This window comes from Stegastes partitus, unplaced genomic scaffold (genome assembly GCF_000690725.1).
Source record: "Stegastes partitus isolate 25-593 unplaced genomic scaffold, Stegastes_partitus-1.0.2 Scaffold328, whole genome shotgun sequence".
Lineage (NCBI taxonomy): Eukaryota > Metazoa > Chordata > Actinopteri > Pomacentridae > Stegastes > Stegastes partitus.
This window is the reverse complement of record NW_007578059.1, coordinates 346,864-370,512: the sequence shown is the minus strand read 5'-3', so window position 1 is coordinate 370,512 and position 23,649 is coordinate 346,864. Positions and strand designations below refer to the sequence as shown.

Genomic DNA, 23,649 nt, shown 5'->3' with positions numbered 1-23,649 from the left:
GAATGATTGCAGGTCGTGAAGGCAGCAGCCCTCTTTGACTACATTACCCATGATGCCCCGGGAGTGGGCGGTTTTTCTTTTTCTGCTGCTGCCCCTCCGGTGGAGCCTGGCTCTGCTGCTGTTGGCCTGGGAGGTGACGGCGCTGTCTCGCTGTTTGGCAGAGGGGAACTTCACGGCGGCTACGGGTGTGGCTTCAAACGTGATAAATCTCAACGCGGGGCAGAGAATGCGTAACAGCAAAACGGAATAAAAAGCACCAAAAAATACAGACAACCAGCAGCAAAGACAAACATCCTCAGAAGAAGAAGAAGAAGAAGAAGAAGTGGTGAGTGTGTCCGGTACTCGGGCAGCGGCTACGGCGGCGGCAGGAATCTGTGAGCTCCGTTTTCAACAGCTGGAATACTTTTTTTTTGGTTGTTTTTTTTTTGTGCTCAACTTCGTGCCTCATTTTCGTGTTTTCAACCCTAATGTAAGGACTAAAGCTAAAACCTACCACGAGAGAGAGAGAAAAAAGTTTGTTTTTGGTCGCTGGACAACTTCACTACCGCAAAAAAATCCCCCAAAACCTCCACAAATGCAAAACAACTGACTGAAGCAACCGAGCGAGTGTTTGGGAATTTCGTAAATTAGCTAGAAACCCAAGTTCACATCGTTAAAGGAAATAGTTTGATTTTTTTTTTTTTTTTTTTTAATGATTTTCGCTCCGTAACTGCACCGTCACATTTGTCGCCAAAAGAAAAAGGGAAGTCGCCTTACTTAACTTAAAAAAAAAAAAAGAAGAAGAAGAAGAAGAAGAAAAAAAGGAGGGGGTTCGGACTGAGCCGTGAATTATTACTATTTTTTTCCCAGGTGATATTTTGCCACTAAAGCAGCAGACCTGAAGCGTGCACTGGGAACCATGGGTTGTACGGTTAGTCAGGAAGACAAAGCCGCGGCCGAGAGGTCAAAAATGATTGATAAAAACCTGAGAGAAGATGGAGAGAAGGCGGCCAGAGAAGTGAAACTGCTGCTGCTGGGTGAGTTTTTCTTTTTCTGTCACAACGCTAACGCTGGGTTGCAAAAGTGCCACATGTATGACTGCTGCAGACCAATTATGCAACTTGCACACTTGACAACCGAGTAAAATCTCATTGGATTTTTAAGCCATGCCTTTTTTTTTTTAATGTACTCTTTATTCCCAACCACCTCTATGAATCCCTAAAGGGATAAACGTGGCAGCCACCAAGTGTTGGTTGCAGTCCTGCAAACTTCATCCAAAGTGTGTTAGCATATCCCCTGTGTGCTTTGCCTTCAGTCTCACAGATGCTTTGACACAAACACTCAGCCCCTATGCCTCTGACAGTGCTTGGGAAAGTTTGGACTAGAAACAACCCTCTGGAGCTTCTGTCCCTGTTTAGCAGGCATATGTGGAAATTATAGGAGCCAGTTTCACAACCCTACAGAGTGTGAGCGTTCTCGTGAGGTCAGCTGTGGTAAGATGGTCAGAAGAGGCGGCTTCAAGTTCGGGGAGGTTTCCTCTTGGCAGGGACTGGACTCAAGGGTCAGACATGGCAGAGTCTGGTTGATAATGAGGGGGCTGGCATTTTGATAGAGGGTGAACAGCCCTGACCGTTCCCAGCACTGGCTGGAGCATACCACATGCACACTGCACAACTGACTTTAAATGTCTCCCTGGTTCTTGTAGCGTTCTGTGTTAGGAGTTTGAATGCTGCATGCCACTACTGGACATGTTGCTGCTGTCTACAGAGTCATTTAATGTCAGAACCATACAAACACCTTGCCTGTCGTAGGGTTTTTCCTGCATAGAATCATTTTTAGCACCCTCCAGAGATGTTTTAACCAGCTCCAAAATGATGGAGGTTGTATCCTGTTGGGGATTGCTTTTCAAGCCTTATTTTAGGGGCAAAGTCACCAAACTTTGACCATTGAAATTACAGTTATGGCTCTCCCTCCATTCATTTAGATAGGAACCTGAGCTTGCGTGGCTGAAATAACTGCAAGGGGGGAGTGTTACCAAAATGGCTGTCAAGTAGTAAGACTTTCCAATAAGCCATAAGATCTTTAGCCAGAGCCACCACAGTGATAAAAAATTAGTGCCAAATTATGTTCTCCAACCAGTTTAGTTAATTGAAGTTTTATTTTGTTAATATGATCGGAAATAACAGGAAAATGCATAGATTTCCATCAAATAAGGTAGCAGACTAATTGCCTTTCCTGTATGTGGATCGATCGTGCTTACTGAGGTGCGTAATCAAACCTCAAAGACAGATTCTGAGCTCAGAAAAACCCTATTTTAGATTTACTTCACACGTGCTAATTTAACAAACATACCGTTTTCTGTGCATTTTGCACATCCGTACTTGAAAGCCATTTCAGAGATGCGCAAACTCCGGATGTAGCAATTGTCAACGGCTGTAGTACACATGCGTTAAAAGCTGACATCAGTAAATTCCTGCATCAGTGATATAGTTTGTCTCATGATCATTGCTTTACAGCCTCACTACAGTGTCACTGCAGTTATTGTGTCAAGGGACCCAGCACAGTTTTAATTTAGAAAAAAAAAAAAAAGAACAGTGAGCTGTTTTTTTTGTTTTTTGCTTTTTTTTTAAGGTTTTGTTGAAGACACCTGGCTGAACTTACACTCGTATTAAAAACTGATGTGAATCTAGTGAACAGAAGAATCTAAATTCGAAAGATTTTTTTTCAGTTTTTTTTCCCCTCTGCATTAAAATTACTATAATAAAAAACACAATATTGTGAAACATTAATTAACACCCATGTGGTACATTTTCAGGAACATACTCTGAGAGAGTGTCTAGTATGGACCAATTAACTGAAAACAAATATGACTGCTTGTCAGTGTGAGTGGAACATTTTTTCCTCTTGTTCCTAGTTTGTTTAAATCTGAAAGAATGCGGTATTTAAGGGTGCTTAGTAGTCTTTACAGTTTATGTATTTTGGAACAGTTAATGTTGATCATAGAATCATCATCTGTCCAGACAGAACACAGAAAACTCTGCTTCAGGAACACTTACTGTGTTTTCCTCTCTTGACTCCTTGAAGAGAGACGGCTGGTTGTTAAGTTGTGCCCCTGGTTAGAAGGCTAATTACATACTATGCCCTATACAGCAGGTTTCATATCAGTAATTACCATCCGGTGCAGTGTGTGAGGGTTGAGGGGAATTATAGGAGAGGTCTGAATCTGAACTGAGGGTTCGTGAATTTGTGCGCAAAGACCCAGTCAGGCAAAGAAGACTTTTCCCTTCACTTGTGCAGTTTGAAAAACATGTCACAGCATGTGAAGGCTGCACCTGGATATAAACTTGGGTTTTGTTTTTCTCTAAAAAGTGAATTTTACACTCAAGTTACCTAAAGGGTAGACACAATGCAGATTTTGCACCCTCATATAGGTCTGTCTGCTTTCCTTTTCCTTTCTTTTCTTGTGCCGGTGGACTTATGGTAATGACAGTTTCAGTTTAATGCTTATTCTTTCTTGGAACATGCAATACATTGACTGAAGAATGCATTGTTGCAGCTTACAGTCGTAGCTGAAATAATGATCTATAGTGAGGAGAAAGATATGGGATCGAAGTGTGACATTGTTCCTGAGGTGTCACATCACACCTCCAGGTTTGCTTTTTAGCTATGTGCTGCCATAGTATCTGTTGGAACATCTGAAAATAATCTCACTGCTTTCTTCATGACATGTGAGAAAGATGTGCATCCTGTCTGTCTAATAAATCATGAATTGAATTGTAGCCCCGTGTCCCTCTTGAAGCAAACACTAGAGACTCTGAGATGAGCTGAGGCGGTTTACGTTCAAGTATGAGCCTCGTTTCTAGCTGTACACAGAGACGGAAATGATGAATCTCTCTTTGAATCAACTCTGAATCCCTGCCTTCATTGAACGAACTAAGAAAGTCTAACCACCAAAAACCTAATCAAAATGTTGGCTCTTTTACATTTTACCTGGTACAAACAGACAAATGCAATTAGACATTTCCATGGTTTCTCTAATTATGCCTTACCAGAGGGAAGGCTGTATTAGATTGTTTTGTCTTGTTAGTTCTCCCCAGAGAAAGCCATTAGTTAATGTAGCAGAGAGGACTTCATGCCGTTGAGGCGTAAGCCTTCATTAACGGGAAGCATTCATTCACAAGCTTCCCTGCTGATTCTGGTCTTTGATTGACATTTAATCTCTTCCCTGTCCTCAACAAATATGTTGCTGCTCACTTGAGTTAATTTTCTCTGTTCTTTGGTGCACTAACCTTTTTTTTTGAAGCTCAGCACAAATGAAAAGTTCCTCTTGGCAGTGTGTTCTGTTGAAACTGTGTGAACAGCAATATTGTAGGAAATACCTCTGCATGATTCACTGTGAGCACTGTAAATATACGCACACACGCTTCAGTCCTAATAGACTTAATTGTACATAAACACATTTGCTCAGAGGCCTGACAGGCAGTGCTGTTATGTAAATACATTGGCACACTGAATCCGTGCTTGCAGCCTGTGGGCACAGTAGAAAGGCATCTACTTCTAACACAAATTTATAGACATTGTACTAAAAATATCTTCAATATGTGTGCATATTAAAGAAATGTGCGGCACATATGTGCAGTGGTATACAGCCTTTTACCCCCACAGCTGTCAGCTTGACAGGGCAGAGGTGATATATGAAGGAAAATACAGTTTTATCGGGCTGTGGCTGAGAAATGCTGATGGTGTTCTCAGAAGAGAAACAGTTTGGTCTATTTTCAATCTTAAAAACAACCGAGACAGCGGCACTGTTGTTTATTTCTGTTGAGGATAGTAGGCTTGTTGTTGTATGGTATGATATTTAAGGCATGCACTGCACTACACATTACAAACTCAGTTTATGACGTGGTTGTTCCTACAGCATTATATTGGCCTGGATTCCGTTATACAGTTCCTCATGGTTACAACACAGCTGCCACATGTAACAATGTAAAGCTGACATACAGTTTAGCCTGCGGCTGGTTTTATTCACTATCAGCATATGAAATGCAAAACATAAAACAAAGTCAGCAGCTACATTACATCACTTCTACCACACGATGGACAATGTGCTGCTAATGTCTTCAAACAATATATGTGTGTGTGTGTGTGTGGAAAAGCTTGCACAGTTGTTTTATTTTATTTTATTTTTTACCAAATACCAGAGATTATTACAAATTACATTTTTTTTTAGCCGCAGAACAAAAGATTTAAACACACATGATAAGAAACCACTCATTTTTCTCTTCCTCTTTTACATCTGGCCTCTGCAGTGTGCGTGAGGATAGCCTCGTATTAATCTGCATATTTTGCTAAAGCCATGCAGCAGTTATTGGATGATATCAGCTTCAAAAAAGAAAATCTGGGAAAATAAATTTGAATGGTGAATGTTATACAATCTTCTTAGATGGAAATCGCTGAAAACTATTGAATGTCTGCTGTGAAAAACATAAAGTAAGTGCCATATAGATACTACCAGTGGCTCACAGCTGGCTTGAGCTGATTTTTGTTACTGATGGCTGTTTTTACACCTCTACCAATATTAATGCTTCTTATTCACAGCCTGTCACTCATGATCCGTGGGCAAATATCACTTCTCAATAGTAAATAACACTTTAGTCAGCACAGTTGCAGTGATGTAAAATAAACACTGCAATTTCTGCATCATGCCTGTTACAGTTTTTTTTTCAGTTATCCTGGCTGCATGAAATATAGTTTTAATGTATTTTCATTCAAACTTTGCCCATTTGGACAGGCTATGCTAACCTTGCTAGTTACACCAGTCTAAAATTTAGCCACAGCTGTCCCAGCTATCTTGAGAAAGTATTACCTCAATAGTGCAGCAGCCTGCACAGAGTTTGCTGATGTAATTATGCTACAACTAAGAGTTTTAAACAAGTGCTGATGGTATCTGACAACAGACATTTTTTCTTGCAGACATTTCATAGCAGGAAAAGGATGGGTGTAATGAATAATATTAATGAACTCTGCATTCCACCTAAGGGAGGACCTGGTATTGTGTGCGCTGGTTTGCAGAAATAGCTTAATGGATTTTTCATATTTAATCAAAAATAATGCATATATTTCTACTTCATGGGGAAATATCAGCATAATTATGACTAACCAGCCCCAAATAGAACCTAATTATATTTTCTTACTTTTCCTCAAGCTCAACTTGTGAAATAAGTTAACTTGGATTCTGAGAGGTATGATCTATTGCTTATAGGTAGGAAAACTTTAAATTTCCATTTTTCTTTCAAATGGAGTCCGGTGTGCCACTGCAGGGCTGACAAACTTCAACCTTTTTAAAAGTAGTTTATAATTCATTTTATGCCAAGCTAGTTAGTATAACTGCCATAATAATGTTGTGAAAGAATTTCCTGGACACCAGTCTTCCAGTTTGCGTCACATCACCTGGACTGAGGTTTGACCACAGACCTACCAGATAAACTTCTGGTATGAAAATGAGGTTTATATTTTCAGTAACTGTAGACTAAAAACCAAGTTGATTTACATACTATACTGAACTATATTGTAAATTTTAGTCTTAAAAATAATACACATACAAGATGCATTTAACAAATACAGTATCAATCAATGTGTACAATATCACGGTTGTTTCCTTTTCATTATAAAAAGACAAAAAGAAGGACAAACACTTGCTTTTATTTCTCTTAAATGCTTCAATTAACTAACTTTCCCCAAGCTTGCCACTGCAGACACAGTATTGATCATAGCGCGAGGCTAGCATTTGTGAAAGCCCTCAATCTAAGCCGAACTGAGCTGGGAAACCTGAGCTTTAGCCACTGTGATATTAGAGAGCTGAAGCCTCCCTCTGATTTGATCCCATTATTATCTTTTTGCCGATTAGTGTGTTTGACTGGTTTGCAAAATGCTGCGAAGGTCCGTCTGTCAGGTGCAGATCCTTTTTCATTTGCTTCTGTGCCTCTGCAGGTTTGTGGGTTGTAATTAGAAAGAAAGAAGAAGTCCACCTAGCAGCAGTTAACCTTGTTTAAAAGATTTAGTAGTGCTGAACTAACAGAGAAGGACCACTTCCCTTCATATTAGAGAATTTTAATAGCATGTAATGTATCTTTTGCCAAATTAGAGAGTTAAGTTTTAGTAGTCCAAACTTAAGTCTTCAGTGCAGTCACCTATTTACTGAACAGAGTCATGTTTGATGACTGCACGAGGTGACACGTTCCACTGCTGGTCAGCCCATGTGGTCAGTCCTGCAGAGACGCCAAGTGCCTCCCTCTTATTAAAGTCGGTGGCAGAGCTTTAGTGGGTGTCAGGTGAAATTATAGTTGGCTCATTATATAGAGCTGGGTTTCTCTGGAGAACACGAGTCAGACTGACCTGTTCCACAGGAATAAACGGCTGTTTGCAGCACCTTCCCTGACAGCAGAGTGACACTTTCACAGCTCTCCAATAAAAGCTCATCTGAACATCAGATACTTAGCAGCTGCATTGCAACTGAGAGATACTGACAGAATTGTGTGGCAATTCAATGAGATTTATCAAATCAGCTCCTGCTCGAGGTTTTTAGGTGACTTGACCTTGTTTACTCAACAGTCTACACCACAGTGCTGCCCAATTAGCTGTATGACGCACTGGATGGCAGATCTGTGCATGTGTATGTGAAGAGGCTGAATATCCTGCAATTACAGGCAGAGCTCTGAAGATAAAGCCAGCTCCTGCAGACTGCATGTCTCAGTGCAGGTCTACAGGGACTAGGCTACACTATCCTCGTTGCTCTGGAAATACTGATAGCTTAGAAAATCCTCTACCACTGCCTCAATCCCTACCTCTGTTCATAGCTCATATCTCTGCTTTACTCTGACACTGTTCCTGCTGTTTCATGGAACCGCTAGAGTGGCATAAAGGTCAATATTTTAGTTCGGAAAGAATGTTTGTGGATTTTTTTTTCCTCAGTGTCTCCTGAGTGTGTATGACTAATAACTGTTTTGAGTACATCCCTCAGGATTCAAGTTCTGGACACCAGAGTGTGAAGACATAAGACCACATCACGAGCATAGTTTTCTGTGTATACTATAGCTGATAAATTGTGCAGGAGGGGGAAGTAGGTACTGGGGCGTGTAGGCCTGCAGACAATCCAGCACAGACACAGGAATTAAGCATTTTGCAACAGTTCCTGAAAGACAGAAAAAGATACAAGCTTTGATAGAGCATATGTTGTCTGGATCTTTTTGTAAAGGATCGTTTCACTCAACTTGCAGATCATGTTTTGTGTTTTAGACACTGACTGTTTTAGATATTGTCCACTGTGACTTGTACAGCCAGCCCAGTAAAGGTGAATGGTGTGTCCTTTCAGGATCTCAAAATGTTTCACCATTAATTTGTTTTGTCTAAATGTATGTATTCCTAGTAATTTCGGGGAATCAGCACCCCTCACATTTAAAACAGACCTTGCTATTTTTCATTATTATAATTTTTTACCTAAAAAAAAAAAAAATAAAATAAAATCTGAAAGCTGTTGACTGCGCATTGAGGAGATGGGATCTTTGCATTATTCTAAGTAACTAGGCCATTGTTTGAGGATAGAGATGCTGCAGATGAGTTATTTAAGTGTTGTTTATCAGAGAAGTGAGAGCCATAAACAAACAAAACCAAGATAAATCCAACCCAATTTACCTGCATGAATAGATACTGGAAGGTAAAGACAAAAAATATATATTTTTGGAATTTGGTTGAGCTGACAGTCGCTGGTCAACAACTAATTCATCTATAAATTTCTTCTGCACTGGCGCCAAAAAGTATTTTGACTGCTAAACTTCCATGAGGTTTTTTCCATGAAATGTCTTGTATGTGTATTTGATACATGGAAAAACACATGAAGTACAACATAAAGTACATGTTTTGTACTTGAATAAATAAATAAATCAGATTCTCACTTGAGAAAGCAGGACAGCTATCCCAGTATGCCTGAGGAATTCTTTAAACATAAGGATGATCGAGTTTATATATCCACTATAAATGTCCTTGAAAATGTTTAGCAAAAAGCACAAGTGAAGACAAATGAAGGGAGCTTAGAGAAAAGTTCAACGATTGTTTGCTTGTACAAAGGAAACCATTCAGTTAATCGGCTTTAATAAAAACTCAATCATCCGACATCCTTGTTGAGTATATTGTGAACATATTAGGAGTTCAGGCAAGCCCTGAAAGACCAGCAGCAGATTTAGACTGCGTAATTGTGAGTTAAATCAAGAAAAGCAGTTGAGAAACAGCAGCAAGGATCACGTCAGAGATCAATGAGAATCATAGGATACAAGTCAGTTCACAGACTATTCAAAGTAGGATCAAGGCTATGGTACAGGAGAAGAGTGATCTGACAGAAACCATTCATAAACTCAAAGAATGAGTCAGCTCAGATTAATGTGCAGAAAGACAGCAGCTTTTATAGTTTGAGATGAGTGTGTTATTTTGGGATGAGTCCAAATTCTACACGAGTCTGATTGTGGAACATTTGTTTGGAGAAAGCCAGAGGAAGAACTTCAGCCAGATTGCAATAAGTAGGCAGGTACAGGTACAGTTTAAAAAAAAAAATAACATGGAGGTCAGAAAGTCAAAGTCTGGGGGCTCTTTTTTCTTACAGTACTGTATTTTTTTTTTTTTGATGAAACTTGTAAGTTTAAATAAACAACAAAGAAATTTGTCAAAACAGTATCTAAGTGACAGAAGTTAACACTTCAGCAGGGTATTGATTTTAAAGCATAGCGCCAGCCTGTTGAAAGACAATTTAGCCCACAAGAGAATCACGCTCTTAGAACGACCCTCTTAAAGCTCTGACCTAAATCCATAAAGCGCCTATGGAGTATACCATGGAGGAAAGAAAAGCTGGTTCGTTCCATTCTCTAGTGTGGATCGACTGAAAAGCTTTGCTGGCTGAAATATGGAGGAAAATTTCACCATAGCTGTTAGTGGAACTGGTTGAGTGCGTGCCCAGACCTTGTCAAACACTTCTGCAAGCTAAGGGATGCTACATTAAAACACTGTCAGCATGAGCTTTATTAAAGCTACTACTGGGTGTCCAAGTACTTTGCTGTTTTGTACTGTATATTACATTTTTTTGTCATGTGAAACCTGAAAAACTTCTTTTGTACAACATTTCTTTTGGACAATGTGCTTTGGCATTTTTTCTTACTTTTTTCTTGCTTTTTTTTTTTAGTACTTTGTGGAGCCATTGTATATTTTTTTTTTTTCTTGGGCCCAAACCTGATTGACATTATTTTGTGAAATCCATTCAGTGCTTCCTGTAATGCTGCTAACTTTGAGATGGTCCTGGGAAAACACAATCCACTCCCCAAGTTCATGACCTTCCCCCCCCTCCATAGCATCACCAGAGATGTGTGCCAAAGTGCCTTTGGGCAATGGGGAGCCGGAGGTCGGCGGCTTTGTTTGTCTGACCATGTCATTAAGCACACATAGAGTAAACCATTATCCCCTCTCTTCCCTCCCACAGTGCATTTCCTTTTTCTTTCCATTATAGGAAATGAGCTCACTTCAGTTCCTCTCCATCCTCATCAGGTTATCCTGTCATTTTTCTGCACTGGAAAGTCTGGTGCTGCTTGGTTTCCTTCAGGGTCAGATTGCAGCTTTGAGCCTATATGTGCTGGAACAGCTAAAGTACACTTAAACAGCTAAATGTTAGTCACAGAAAGTAAATGGCTCCAGTTTTCAATGGGTATTCTATCCTTATAGTCCTGGAGGAGAAATGGAGAGAAGTTGGGTGGTTGGTGAAGTGGGGATGAAAAGAGAAGACGTTAATGTTTAATTAAATGCGGGACAAAAGCATTGTAGAAAAGCTCATGAGATAATAAGTTAGGATGGAAGCAGTGGGTGGGCCATAGTTCATAGTTAAGTGTGTGGAAGAATGAGGATGTCTGTATTATCAGCAGGGTGGCTATGCTAAACCACAAATGTCACTACTGTGCTTGTTTACAGCGTGACGATGCTTTGTCCTTTCATATTAGTCATCTTTTTTTAAGTATAGCTGTGTTTTGGGTGGTAGAGAACCAACGAAAAAGAATTGCAGGACAGGAATGAAGGGAGACATACTCGAGCTAGTTAGAAGATGAGCTGTAATAAATTTAATTTTGCAAAAATGTCATCAGCAATAGATATGATTGTATCTTTGTTTTGTGTTCATGGTGACAGTTGTCTTCTGTGATGTGAAATGGTGATGCACTGTAGTTGTCAGACTGCAGACAGTTTCCTCACTGAGCCCCACTGTCCTTTCTCACATTTGTAGAGCTTTCCAGTTGCAAATGATAGTTTAACCCAGGACCTCACTTGACCAGCTGCTGCCGGTCTATGCTGGTGTTGTTGGTTCATCTGTGTTATGTGCTGTGGAGTAAGAGCACCAAGTGAGGTGCCTAACATAACTTGAGCAGCGGGGGCCCTTGTGGAGGTGATCGATGGCGGGTGCAGTTCAGATGTCACACTGGATGGGGGGTGTGTTTTTCCTCCAGGGGGCTCAGAATGATAATGTTGTGACAGCTGTACTACTGAGTCTATAATTGAAAGGTCAGTTTATTGCATTATTGTTGCTCAGCTTGTCACAATCTGACAACTGGACCAACAGAATTAACTGGAATCTCTGATCTTCACTGTTTCTTGTAAGAAATTTTTATTTCAGCTTTCAGTTTGTAGCTGGATGTGTACTCTCCAATTATTCCCTCTCCATCAATGAAATATTTTATAACAAAACTACATAACTGTTCCTTTTATTGGAGGATCTCTGTGATGATCGTAGGTATTTCTAAAGTTACTACAATGCATTTAGATGCTACATAATAATATGCGTTAAAACTGAACAATGTGTTGAGAAAAGTTTTAGTCTTGGGTTTAAATAAACTCAGTTTAAATTAACAGCAGACATTTATTAGGTCACTGGAATGAAATCATACTGTTACATACTATGCTCATGCGGTTTGGCTTAGTAAAACAAAAAAACTCCAAAAAAAGTAAGTTAATTATCACTATGTGGCAGCCTCAAAGTACTGGTCATATCCTCATTGGCTTGCTAAAGTCATGTTTTTGCCTATTTATAATGAGCATATTAATCAGTGGCTGTTATATCTGTTACATCCCAACCAGCAGCTGCAACCCCTATCATTAATACCCTTTACAGACCACCCGAACAGGCAGTTGTTGCTGTGGAGCTCTCTCAATGTGTTTTTCCAATTGCTCCAGCCACACCTACTGCTAGATGACCTCAGCAACATTAATGGCACCAAAAGAATTAAGTAGGTTCTCTGAAGTTGATTTTAATCATAAATTTGCACTTGGGTTTTGAATGAAATAGAGGATTTCTTCTTGACTAATTACCCTGATACATCAAAAACAGTATGTTCAACTTCCAAAAGAAGCTTTTCTTCAAATTGTGATCTTCTGTGGGTACAAGGGATTTTTTATAGTTATCAAAAAGGAACAGCACAAAGAGAACAAACGAAGGCCATAATCATTGCTTTAAGCTCATTTTTATCATTAGATTTTTTTTCTTATTCTTGAAGATTTTTCATTAAAAGCAGGTGATTATGTTTTCTTGTGTTTCATACTTACAAAATTGGTACATCAAATAACATACATCTGAGCAATTACCCCTAACTGCTTTCTTCCATTTGTCAGCACGTTAAGACGGTCTCTTCCCTCTCTCTCTCTCTCTTTTACCATTTTTGATCATGGTTGCTGACTCTCTTGCAGATGCAATTGATGTCATTTCCGGTTTCAGCCCATTAACCCCCCCTCATCTGTCACTTCCTCTTTCAGCTGGCTGCATGTAAAAGAGAAGTACATGTTCGTCTTTTGTTTGGCTGGTTGAGGAAAGAACACACCCATCCTGTGTCAGTTGCCTTGTTCTAGTCCACAGAATGTAGGCACCACATCTGTCACTCTGGTTGGAACAATTGAAGGGCCCCCTAAACAAGTCTTATTTAAGGATTTTGTTGCATTTACCAGTATGCTTATAAAAAAAGTAAGCAGTCACTCTCCTTCTTCTTTAGTATTCAGACACTGACATAATACTAGCAACGCTCATGTGCCAGTTTGTAAATTACACAGTGCAAGTGGCAGTGACATACGCTTCACACACACCCCTCAATTGGCCAATTGCATGATATGTGTACTTAGAGTGACTGGAGTTTTAAAAAAGTGTTAGCTGTTGATGCTTGGGGACTGCACATAACTCATATTTTTCATATAATGGTAAGTTACTAGTGTTATTCATCAGATCACACCCTGCAAGCTAACAAAATTTTTTGGAAAGAATGTGGTGGAGCCATAAAATATGTTTGTACTTTGGTGCTCTGTTTTGTTTTCCACCCCATAAAAAGAACAACTCTTAAAGCAGCAGGGCACAATTGAGAAATGTGTGCAAGACCCCTTATATCAAGCTCTGTAACTCTTAAAGAAAAACCCCTGGCAGCACAAGTCTGGGTTGGGCCACTTGTCATTTGTGTGTATGCGTGCGTGTGTCATGGAGGGCTTTTGTGTGGTCTGTAATTTGGCTTGTGGGAAGCAGTCTGACATTCCCCCAAATGCAACACACGAACTAGTACTCCAACTTAATGTCAGTTCAAAACACTTTCCAATGTGATTAGTTGGTAGAAAATTTGACATTTAAGCACATATTAAATTAGACAGTAGATACAGGACAGCAACAATACAACAGTTTACTTCTAAATAGCATAGTCAATAGCATAGCCTTTAGATTTTGTTCTCTGTAGCTGTGACACATTATGCCTCCTTGAGGAAATGGTGATTTATTAGTTTTGCGTGTCATAGCATGCTGCTGTGTCTCCTTCCCACAAAGACGCACATTACACAAATAGAACAGTGGCTGGTGTATCTATTAAAAGCAGACGGCCTAAATCGTTGTTTGTCAAACACTCTGCAAGAAGCCAAATCTGAAATTCGCTGTCAACATTCTTTTTGAGTTTAACGACGTTCATAACAAATAACATACATGTTTGAATTGGAGCCTGGCTTTATAGAAGAGACTTGTTCACAACATCAAACTTGTTGCTAATGTCGACACGGCCATATTTTTAATTAAATGAACTGTGAAATGAGCTTCATGGGAAACTTGTATGATGTTTGTTGCCACAGAAATATTGTCAGCATTATGTCTTTTGACCGTCCTCGAGTCCCGAGACACAAACTAACATATGCACATCTGGCTGTTAATGGCTAATTCTTGTCTGAAGTGAGTGAGATAGAGAGAGGCTTTGTGAGGAAAGGCAGGTGGAAATGCTTATATCATCTGAGTTATCACCTGAGTTTTCATGTTCAAGAGATTAGGCAGAAAAAGCTGACTCAGCCGCTGCCTTTCAGAGGCTCTTTCACTGACAGGGATTATGTCCTACAAGAGAGTTCTAATCAAACCTGCTGGCAAACCAGGAGCTGCTTTCACTTTTCTGCAGCGTGGTGCGCACAAGTTGGTGCATGTGAAGTGAATCTCATGAGGCCAGAGACACAGTTGATCTTACCGTTTTTTTATTTTTATTTTATGATCACATAGGTTTGTGTACAGGTTTGTGTGTACATATATTACATTTGTGTGCTTATTGTGCTTATAGGGCAGAGAAAGCACCTTATAGGACCTTAAGCTTGGTTTACATTTATGCTATAAATCTACACAGAGTGTACGCCAAAGCCTGCAAGTAGTTTACATTGTTGTATTCACACTTGTACGCTGGTATGTTTGTTTGCACTGCATCTATGTTGCTGTGGTGAGTTTCTTCATGAACTTCAAACGAAGGTGACTAAAAGGAAGTGGATCACATTGGAGCTGAAGTTAATAAATGATTAGAAACGGCTACTGATACTGAAATTATGACGACATAGAAAAGAGAGAAGTCATTGAAACTGAGTCTAGAAACAGCTTAGTAGCAGTGTGAAAACGAGAGAACTACACATGGCTACACTGGCACAATGCTGTTTTTTGCGTTTCCATTTTGAGCAAGCCAGATACAATTACAGCCTGCTACATATTATATTTAGTTTATCTTTTCTCAAATCAGTATCCTGTGTTCAAATAGAATTTGTCTACCAAGTAGCCCAATCACAGCGGTTGTGTCACCATAACATGTTACATTTTTGGGGAGGTGCTACAGCGTAGGCTAAACTCTACCACTAAAATAAATTCAATACAGAAGTATAAATACAGCTTAAGGCTAAGTACCACCCTATTTTGCTTTTGTTTTTTGTTCTGGTCAATATTCAGCTGAAAACAAATGGTCCAACATTGCATGTAAAAAGCTCATAACTGTTGGAAATTCCCAGGGGAATTGGTTTATTGGTTTCAAACAGGACTAGTTTCTATGAAATGATCTCACCAACATTGTTACTAAATGCTGTGTTAACATGCCAACTGAAACATAATGTCTCCCTCAGTTTTGATATAACAACATGTGGCAAGCTATTTGGACAATTTCCATTGTATCTGAGGTATTTTAGCCTAAAAATTAGTTGTCTGCTTTGGATTGTAAATCTCTTATAAATGAACTAACTGTACTTCAGGCTTTACTACATCATTCCCACTAAATTCTTTCTTTATGTTCACTCGGAATATTCCACTTGTTTTGCACTTTCCACTTAAATAACTTAAATTGTAACAACTGCGCCTTTAGCTCCGGGAGCTGTGTGTCTTTTATTCCTTGCTCAGTTGTTGAATGTCAGCGAGCCGGAGGTTAGGAAAAGTAATAAGTAGAGCATATGATGGTCTGATCCACATTATTACGAATTCCTGCCATAGACAGGGGAGTTCATTGTAGTTCAAATGATGCTTGTGTCTGTCTAATCATAGTAATTGTGATAAAAAAAATAACAACAGCCAAGGAGAAAAGCAGTAGGTATACTCCCCCATGATTTGGTGAGTACCTTATGCTGCAGAGAAAGGAGCTGGAGAGAGAAAATGAGCAACAGAAAAGGTGTTTGATAAAGCCACACGTCTCCCAGTGACCTACTTTTCCCAGCTGCAAACATAAACAACAACCACGGCTGCATTAACAAGGATATTTCAGATAACTCTTATGTTAGGTATGGCCTGATGCACATGTCCATAAAACTCCTGACTAGCCCTTTTTTTACGACGCTTTACTTTCATTTTCGACCTTTGTGCCTTTGGACCTGTGGCACAGTACAGACTAGCTGGATAATGATATGTGACTGGACACAGCAGAAAGACAGTTCGCCATGTACAGAGTCACGTGTAGAGCTAAAAGTCAAAGACTCTGTGTGAATTCAGTCTGAAGGATTGTGTTTTGTCTACACTGCACTGTTTGGATGTGTTTTTTTTTCTAGCTCTGGAAGTTAAATAGGCTGCTGGCATTACACTTTCACCTTCACATTTATGAGAGACCTTTTTTGTACTTTTACTTTCATTCATTTATCTGATAACTTGCTGTATTTTGTAGCTTAATGTTTACATAAAAATAATACATGAAGTAAGCTCATAAGATCGTAATACATTGTTAGAGTTAAAACTTGCCACTAGTAAATTTATTGATGTAATAATGCCTTAAAACGTGCAGTCTTGCATAGTTCTTTAGAATAAGTACTTTGTTGTTTTGTCTTAATTCGACCTTCTTTGTTTGTTTTTGCCGTCATGCAGTAATATTTTTTCTGCTAGATTTTGTTAGTTTTTCCCCTACAGTATTGGGGACTCAACTCAGATGCTATCACAGTTAGTGAAGTCAGCAATAAAATGTATCAAATATCCAGTAGCAAACTCACCACAGTGTTTGGTTACAGTATACTTTGCACATATTTAGTTGTGCGGATTTCCTCTATGTCTCCTTGCAAGTTTCCTTGCTGATGTTCCTGCTGCTGAGTCTACAAGCTGTAAACATTTATCACTTGGAACAATGATTATTCTGCCCTTACCTTCGACTCGCATTAACAAGCATGGCAGTTTTAAACAATTGGCTATCTTTTAAGGTGGCCCTAGTGTCAGACCACCACTGATGGTCTGTAGAAATAATTGAGCCATAATTGCCTTTTAACTCACTGGAGAGATTTGTCCTTGATGCCTGAATAGGGCTTAATGATTGGCTTAGTTTTGTTTTCTGAAAGCTTTAGCCCTTTATTAGATTGTATTAAGTCCTTATTCCTATGGCACCAATCCTTGGCAGATAAAAGCAATTTTTTTGTGTTTGTAGTTGGTGCTTGCTCAGAAAGTAATCTTGTGCTCTACGAGTGTGGCTGGTACTGTACATTGATACTTCAGCTTATTTATGTGGTACTTTTGTGTAAATGTGTGTCTGTTAACAGTGGTGCAGTTGAAGCTTTTAGAAACTGATTATTGCAGATATTTTGTCTGGAAAAAAAGCCGAGTTCTGCTTCAAACATAAAGTGAAACTCTAAACAGTGCACTTCTCAGCAAATGATCTCAACACTGTCTGCCGCTGGTGACATTGAGACTTCAGTGGGAATAGAATTCAAGGTGTGACGCTTTATCAATCCTCATTGAATTTACTCAGATGTCAGAGTGAGGTTCAGCTGCAGGTTAACACTTCTAGAGCCATCCTCTTCAGCAGAGTGAAGACTGTCTGTCAATGATGAACCTGCGTCCTGCAGCAGAGAGAGAGGCTCTGCACTTTTGCATTTAGCCACTGCAAGCCAAACCCATCCTAAAGATTCCTAAATACATCCTAAAAATAATTGTTGATACCATTTGGAGGAAGATAAATTGAAGTCTGATGATATGAACATTGTCTCTATGCGAGAGAGAATTGTTTACTAGTTAGTAAACTAAAGGCCAAAATAAAATGGACAAAGAGGACAGAGGACAAAGAGTAATGAGCTGTTACACATGTGGCTTCAAAAAAACCTGGATTGCGGCAGCAGCATTATGGAAATGTCCTCTGATGCACTGGAAGCAATTTGTGAGCTGGAACCGGGACTGCTTTTAATTCAGATTCATTCAGATTCAGGACCAAAATGCCAATGGGATTTAAGAGTTGGGTGTCATTGTGTTATTAAAAGAATCTTAACAAACAGTGTTTAAGGAAATGTTTTTTTTTGTTTGTTTGTTTGTTTTTAAACTGTCAAAATTGAGCACCGTTTTAATTGAAATGGTCTGAAAAGATATTTTGTATAGCTATTTAGGAGCCATGTAAAAATGTTTTTCACATTCTTCAATATCTAAATCATATTGTAACTGCTGCTGAAATGTATGGCACTTTGCACTGCATATATGAACATTGCAAGTTAACAAAACATAACGTCTCACTAAATAAAAGTTAACAGATAACATTTGAAATACCCTGCAGGTTAACGTCCACATGCCTGTGGTGAGAGCGATTACACATTGCTCCGGTCGAGTGACTGTGTGCCAGTTTTGCTCTGACAGCCTGCGTACAACCTTATTTTCCTTTTCTAAATCAAAATATGGCCAAATCATGCTGGTTTGGCAGGACGTCATCTGTCCCACTTCCCACTATGCCAGTGTGTAAAGTCAGACCACAAGCACAGAAGTAGGGGGTGGCAGCCTGCAGGATAACATCACAGGCGAAACAGTTGACCATCACTGTACATTAATAAAATATTAATAAGCAGTTCAACCAACTAATATTTTTGGTGAGGACCATTAAGGGCAGCAACGTTTGAGCACTGAGTCAAAGAATCTTGCACATCCCTGCTACGTACGACTATACATATATTGTAGTACTGCACGTACATCAAAAACAACTGTCCAGTTGGAGCAGACGATTACAAGCTCAACTCTACACACCCCCAGACCTGCAGATACATGAGAGGCCAGAGACCGCCAACCATCCCTATGTGTGAACATACCGTAAGACTTACAGCAGGGAGAAAAGAAAGAGAGGGGCGAGGGAACGAAGGGGGGTTTGGGTTAGCAGACTGAAAGAAAGTGTTGAGGGAAGGGGGGCCATGTAGCTGTAAGTAAAGGCCTCGAGTTGGAGCAGAGCAGGGTGCAGCTGAGCTTCTGGCAGGAACACAGCACGGCTTTATTGTGATTTGTAATTATGTGGTTTTCTGTGGGGCCTCAGTTTGGTGTGCTCCCACACTGAGGCTCTTTTTAGACAGGGAATACTGAGTAGGAGAACAGAGAGAGGGTGGGACCAGGGTCACTGCTAACTATTTCTGTTAAACCAAGAGAGAGGCAGACATGGCCGGAGCTCCACAGGATCTGAGCATTGAACTGAAGCCACACAATAATCCAGTCTTAGAAACAAATTTATATTTAAATGCAGACTTGACTTGTTGGAAAAAAAGACGGCTTTCCTGTAGCTTGCCATTTCCTCTCTGGAAGCAGTATGTGTGTGGTTAGTATAATGTTTGAACTGGACAACTGCACATTTTTGGAATAAAAAATATATGGGAAAGTGAATGAAAGGGCAAGAATAGAAAGATGTGCACAACTAGATGAGCTGACTTTAAATGGTTGGCATGCATACCTTGTTCTGTAACTTAAAAGCAAGACTGATGAGGTTATGTTGGATGTGACAATACTGTAAATATATGCCTTGTGTTATGTGCTGTGTTAGCCTAAACACGATAACCTAAGCCATACATGTTGTGTGTAGAGCATCACCTCACCTCATCTCATCCATGAGATCCACAGTGCCTTTGTTACTTTTGGTACCAAAGAGAAACAAGTGACAACAATGATTTTGGAATTTTGGCATCGACTTGGTACCCAAGTATTGGGCCTCATGACATAACTAATTTATATGAGGGGAAAGTCAAAAAGTATGGGTAAAAATGGGCACAGAAATAAAACACACCCTAAATAGTCCACTGGTTTCTGCAGCTGTACACTCCCATCACCAGCTGGCTGACACCAGTGTCATTTGTTCTTAACTACCTGCAGATGCTGTACAATTCAACAGATTCAGAAATGCCATCATAAGTACACTCTCTACAAAGTTACAGGCCAGAGTTAAATTATGGCAGTGCTGTCTCTGGTTTGGTCGTGGATTCCTGCCTAGACTACTGACTTGGTAATGTGAATTATGGTGGTGAACTTTACCCAAAAATTGTAATTTGTGCTTCTGTTTATTTTCAGCTAGTTGCGTGTTATATCATGTCATGTATGATGATGGTCTGAACCTTAGACATGCTAACTGGAGCCTGAATCTTTATTCTTGGCATCCTCTGGAGACTGACATAGTATCCCTTTAAAAAAAAAAAAAAAAGTAGACAGGAACAATACACAGCAGTGCGTGAGACAGACGAGATGAAAAAGATCACAAATTTAGGTATCACCCAGCTGAGCATGAGTAGAATTAAGGGAATGATGGACAGGATGGTGAAAGAAGGAGCTTAAAGGGAGAGCAGAGGTGATAACAAAGTGTTGGTGTGTTGAACGGCTGTGCTGCATGTTTTGCTGTCAGTCAGTGGCTGAGCTCTGCCAGTTAAGTTGAAGAGCGCAGACAGCTGTACTGAGATGAGTTTTAGAAGTAGGCAGAAGGATCATGGCCTAGATGAAAGCCTTTCACCCTTGTGTTATTCCTGCATGCCACTTTCACTGCAGTGTCTGCAGAACCAGATACTTGTCATTTTTTCGCTACATATTTAAAATGGCCTTTTATGTTTGCTGTGGTCAGTCTTGAGTCATGAGTTTGGATTGAATGTTTTAAACTGTATATTCTTTTAGTGTAGTGCTCATAGTTTGTTGGTTTGATTTCAACCTTTTTTTTTGTTAAAATAAGTAATTCAGAGCTTTTCCTTGTGTCTGCTCATCGATCACTCGTCTTTGAGTCTACCCTTAAAAGCTGACTGAGCTGAAGGTGGGAGGCCATGCACTGACTTAAACCTGCCCACAACGGTTGCAGCAGGTTGATTTCCTGTTTTTCAGCTTTCTTTTTTCTGTCTCTGTGAAACACTGCATTCATTTATACCTGCAACTATGTGCGTTCACAGTCAGAGAAAAGAGATCAGACTCGAGAAGTAAGTGTAAGTGAAATTTAGCCCCGGATGTTGACAATTCAGATTTTATTTCCATTTGTGATTTTTGTTTTTATGGATTTACTCAGTGTCACACAATCTGTTAAAGCAACTCCATTCTTAAGCAATTCCAATCGTAGGCCCGGGCCTGTGGTAAAAATGTCCTGCCCTTTCTACTCCAGTTTCATTAAAGACTGGGGGGAACTGAGGCATCGAGACAATGGAGGATTCTGGGGTGGGCCTCCTAGCTTTCTCCAGGGGACCCTAAATACAGCTTTCCCATCTTTACATGAGCACTGTTTTGTTAACACTGTACTTCTCAATTACAGGCCAACTCAGCCCAGCCACATGTGTAATCCTCATGTTTTCCAAGCTGTGTGTCTCGCCGTTTTCATTGGCTCAGTCTCATGTGTGGTTCAGGAGCAAAGACAAGGTAGTTTGGGTTTTCAGTCTGGGAAGCACAAGGCAGAGCAGCGATGGTTATGAGCTTTAAAGTCTTCAGTATCAATGCTTTAGTAACTGTAGAGTCTAAAAAGCCCATTTTGCAGATAATAAACACACTATGAGACAAAATGATCCAGGGCACAGTGGTGTTAACTTGATATATGTGCCTATTACTCAGGTGAGTTGGTGGTAAATTACTTTACAGAGAAGAAGAAACAGACATCAACCAGTGCAAACTGTGTGTCTGTGAATAAATACAGACACAGGGAACAGGAAGGGCAGGGCGGAGCTGTGCAGCGTGTTTCCTGTGAGGCAGGAAGTGAGCAGGGTCAGACCGCAGAAGCACTGTGAGTTATTACTCTATGCTGCTGCTGCCAAAGTCCAAAATAAACAGTCCATTGGTGCCTCACTCTTCCCTCTGATTTTAGACTTTACACTGATTAGACTGCTACCATTAAGTTTGTCTTACTGGCTAGGAAGCAATGATGCTTTGCATAGAACCTGACAAACTGAATAAGTGGCAGTCTGCGGTTGACTGGCAATGTCAGCTGCAGTTAAAACAACTCCTACTGTCAGTTATCCACATTAAATCTTGTATTATTCTGTTTGTGTCTTCTCTGACCTTTACAAATTGCACAGAAAACACTCAGGTCATTGGTCCAATATACTTCTAAATACTTGTGTTAGGGTTTCTCTTGCTGCAGAAGGTTTCTGAAGGTTACTGTGCAACAGAAGAGCTAATAGTATCAGTAATGCAGTATGAGGGAGGAGAGGAAATAGACATTCGTCTGAGGATCAAACTGTGACCTTTTACATGAAAAGAGAAGAGAATTAAAGGAGCAGAGAGATGGATGACTCAGCTGTTGGAGTCTAGTCTGTTTATGCTGACATTAAGTCCTGGATTGGATATGTGCTTCGCCCCCTTTTTTGTTTTGTATTCAGATATATACACACATGGACACACACACAAAGTCATTAGTACAGAAGGGAATGCACAGAACGAACTTCATACTGTTGTGAAACAACTTTTTGGGGATTAGGCATTTACTGAGATGTCTGCCTTCATGAACACCAGCAAGGCATGATCTACGGATCATAATGTCCCAGTGAAAAGAACACAGCAAAAGCCAAGAAATACTTTATCTTTCATAACACCAGCTTGTGACACCAAACATTGTTACTTACTTGTGTTACGTTCTTTAAGCTTTATCTCATTTCCCTTTTTGACAGTGTAAAGTGCTGGTAAGCAAATAAACATTGCTTTTCCTCATGTGATGCATGCCGTTGACAACAACAATTTTTTTTCCCCACAAGCTTTATTGGGAAGACGTATTCTAAAAATATGGCACTTTAAGAGGTTTTTGGGGTATTAACAGTTAAATATGTTACAAATGTGACAGTTGTAAGTGAAGTTGTCAGCCTCTAAATTCTATTTGCTGGAAATATGCTGTGGTTTCATTGTATTGTTCTGTCCCTATGTGTAGAGCTTTTGTGGTCCAGCTTTAAATCATTCATTCTAATAGTTCTCCATTGACTTTAATTACTGTGATGTACCACAGCTAAAGCCTGACTGAATCTTTCATTCCACTTTTTAAAGATCATGAGTTTTTCAAAAACAGGCTGTTGAGGCAAATATGGCCTTTGTTTAAACGTTTTCTTTTTCAGACCTTTATGACTGTAACTTTGCATTATCCTGTAGACAGCTGTTTATTTCCTACCAAGCAGTTCACACACACACACACACACATATATATATATATATATGTATGTGTGTTTATATATATATAATGTGTATATTCTTATTTCTCAGTATGGTTGCTATATAGAGAAAATAACGTCTCTGAAACAAATGTAATGTATTTCATTATTCTTCGTTTGCTGTAGAATCAGCAGAAGCTCGTTATTTGGCAACCAAAGTGTTCATATCGGGACATAAAACCTAATGACAGCTGGGTTCACTCTGCCCCAGTTTCTGCCTGAAAGCGCTCCTCATAAGGTCTGACTCCTAAGATTGGAAGTCAGCAAATAGTCACCATGTCAGACCTCGGTTTTTTTTTTTCTTTTTCTGTTTTTTTTTTGCTGCCACATTTTATCTTTATAATTCAGTGTCAGAATGAAAAGAAAATCCATATAAGGCTTTGATTCACTTGAAAATTCATGGAATATAACCCCAAAAATGTATTGTATATAATATTGATACAACAGATGCCGAACAGTAAATCTCATTTAGTAACGTCTTGGCATTGCTTACAA

The 23,649-nt window shown here is 39.7% G+C and overlaps 1 protein-coding gene across 1 annotated transcript in view; it reads left to right on the top strand.

Moving 5' to 3' along the window:
- The first annotated feature begins 86 nt into the window (after positions 1–86).
- LOC103358732 (guanine nucleotide-binding protein G(i) subunit alpha-2-like) overlaps positions 87–23,649 on the top strand; it is a 58,915-nt gene continuing 35,352 nt past the window's right edge. The window contains exon 1 of the mRNA XM_008283810.1: positions 87–1,016. Within this exon, the coding sequence (XP_008282032.1) occupies positions 899–1,016 (118 nt within the window). The 5' untranslated portion in view covers positions 87–898. The remainder of the gene's footprint in view (positions 1,017–23,649) is intronic.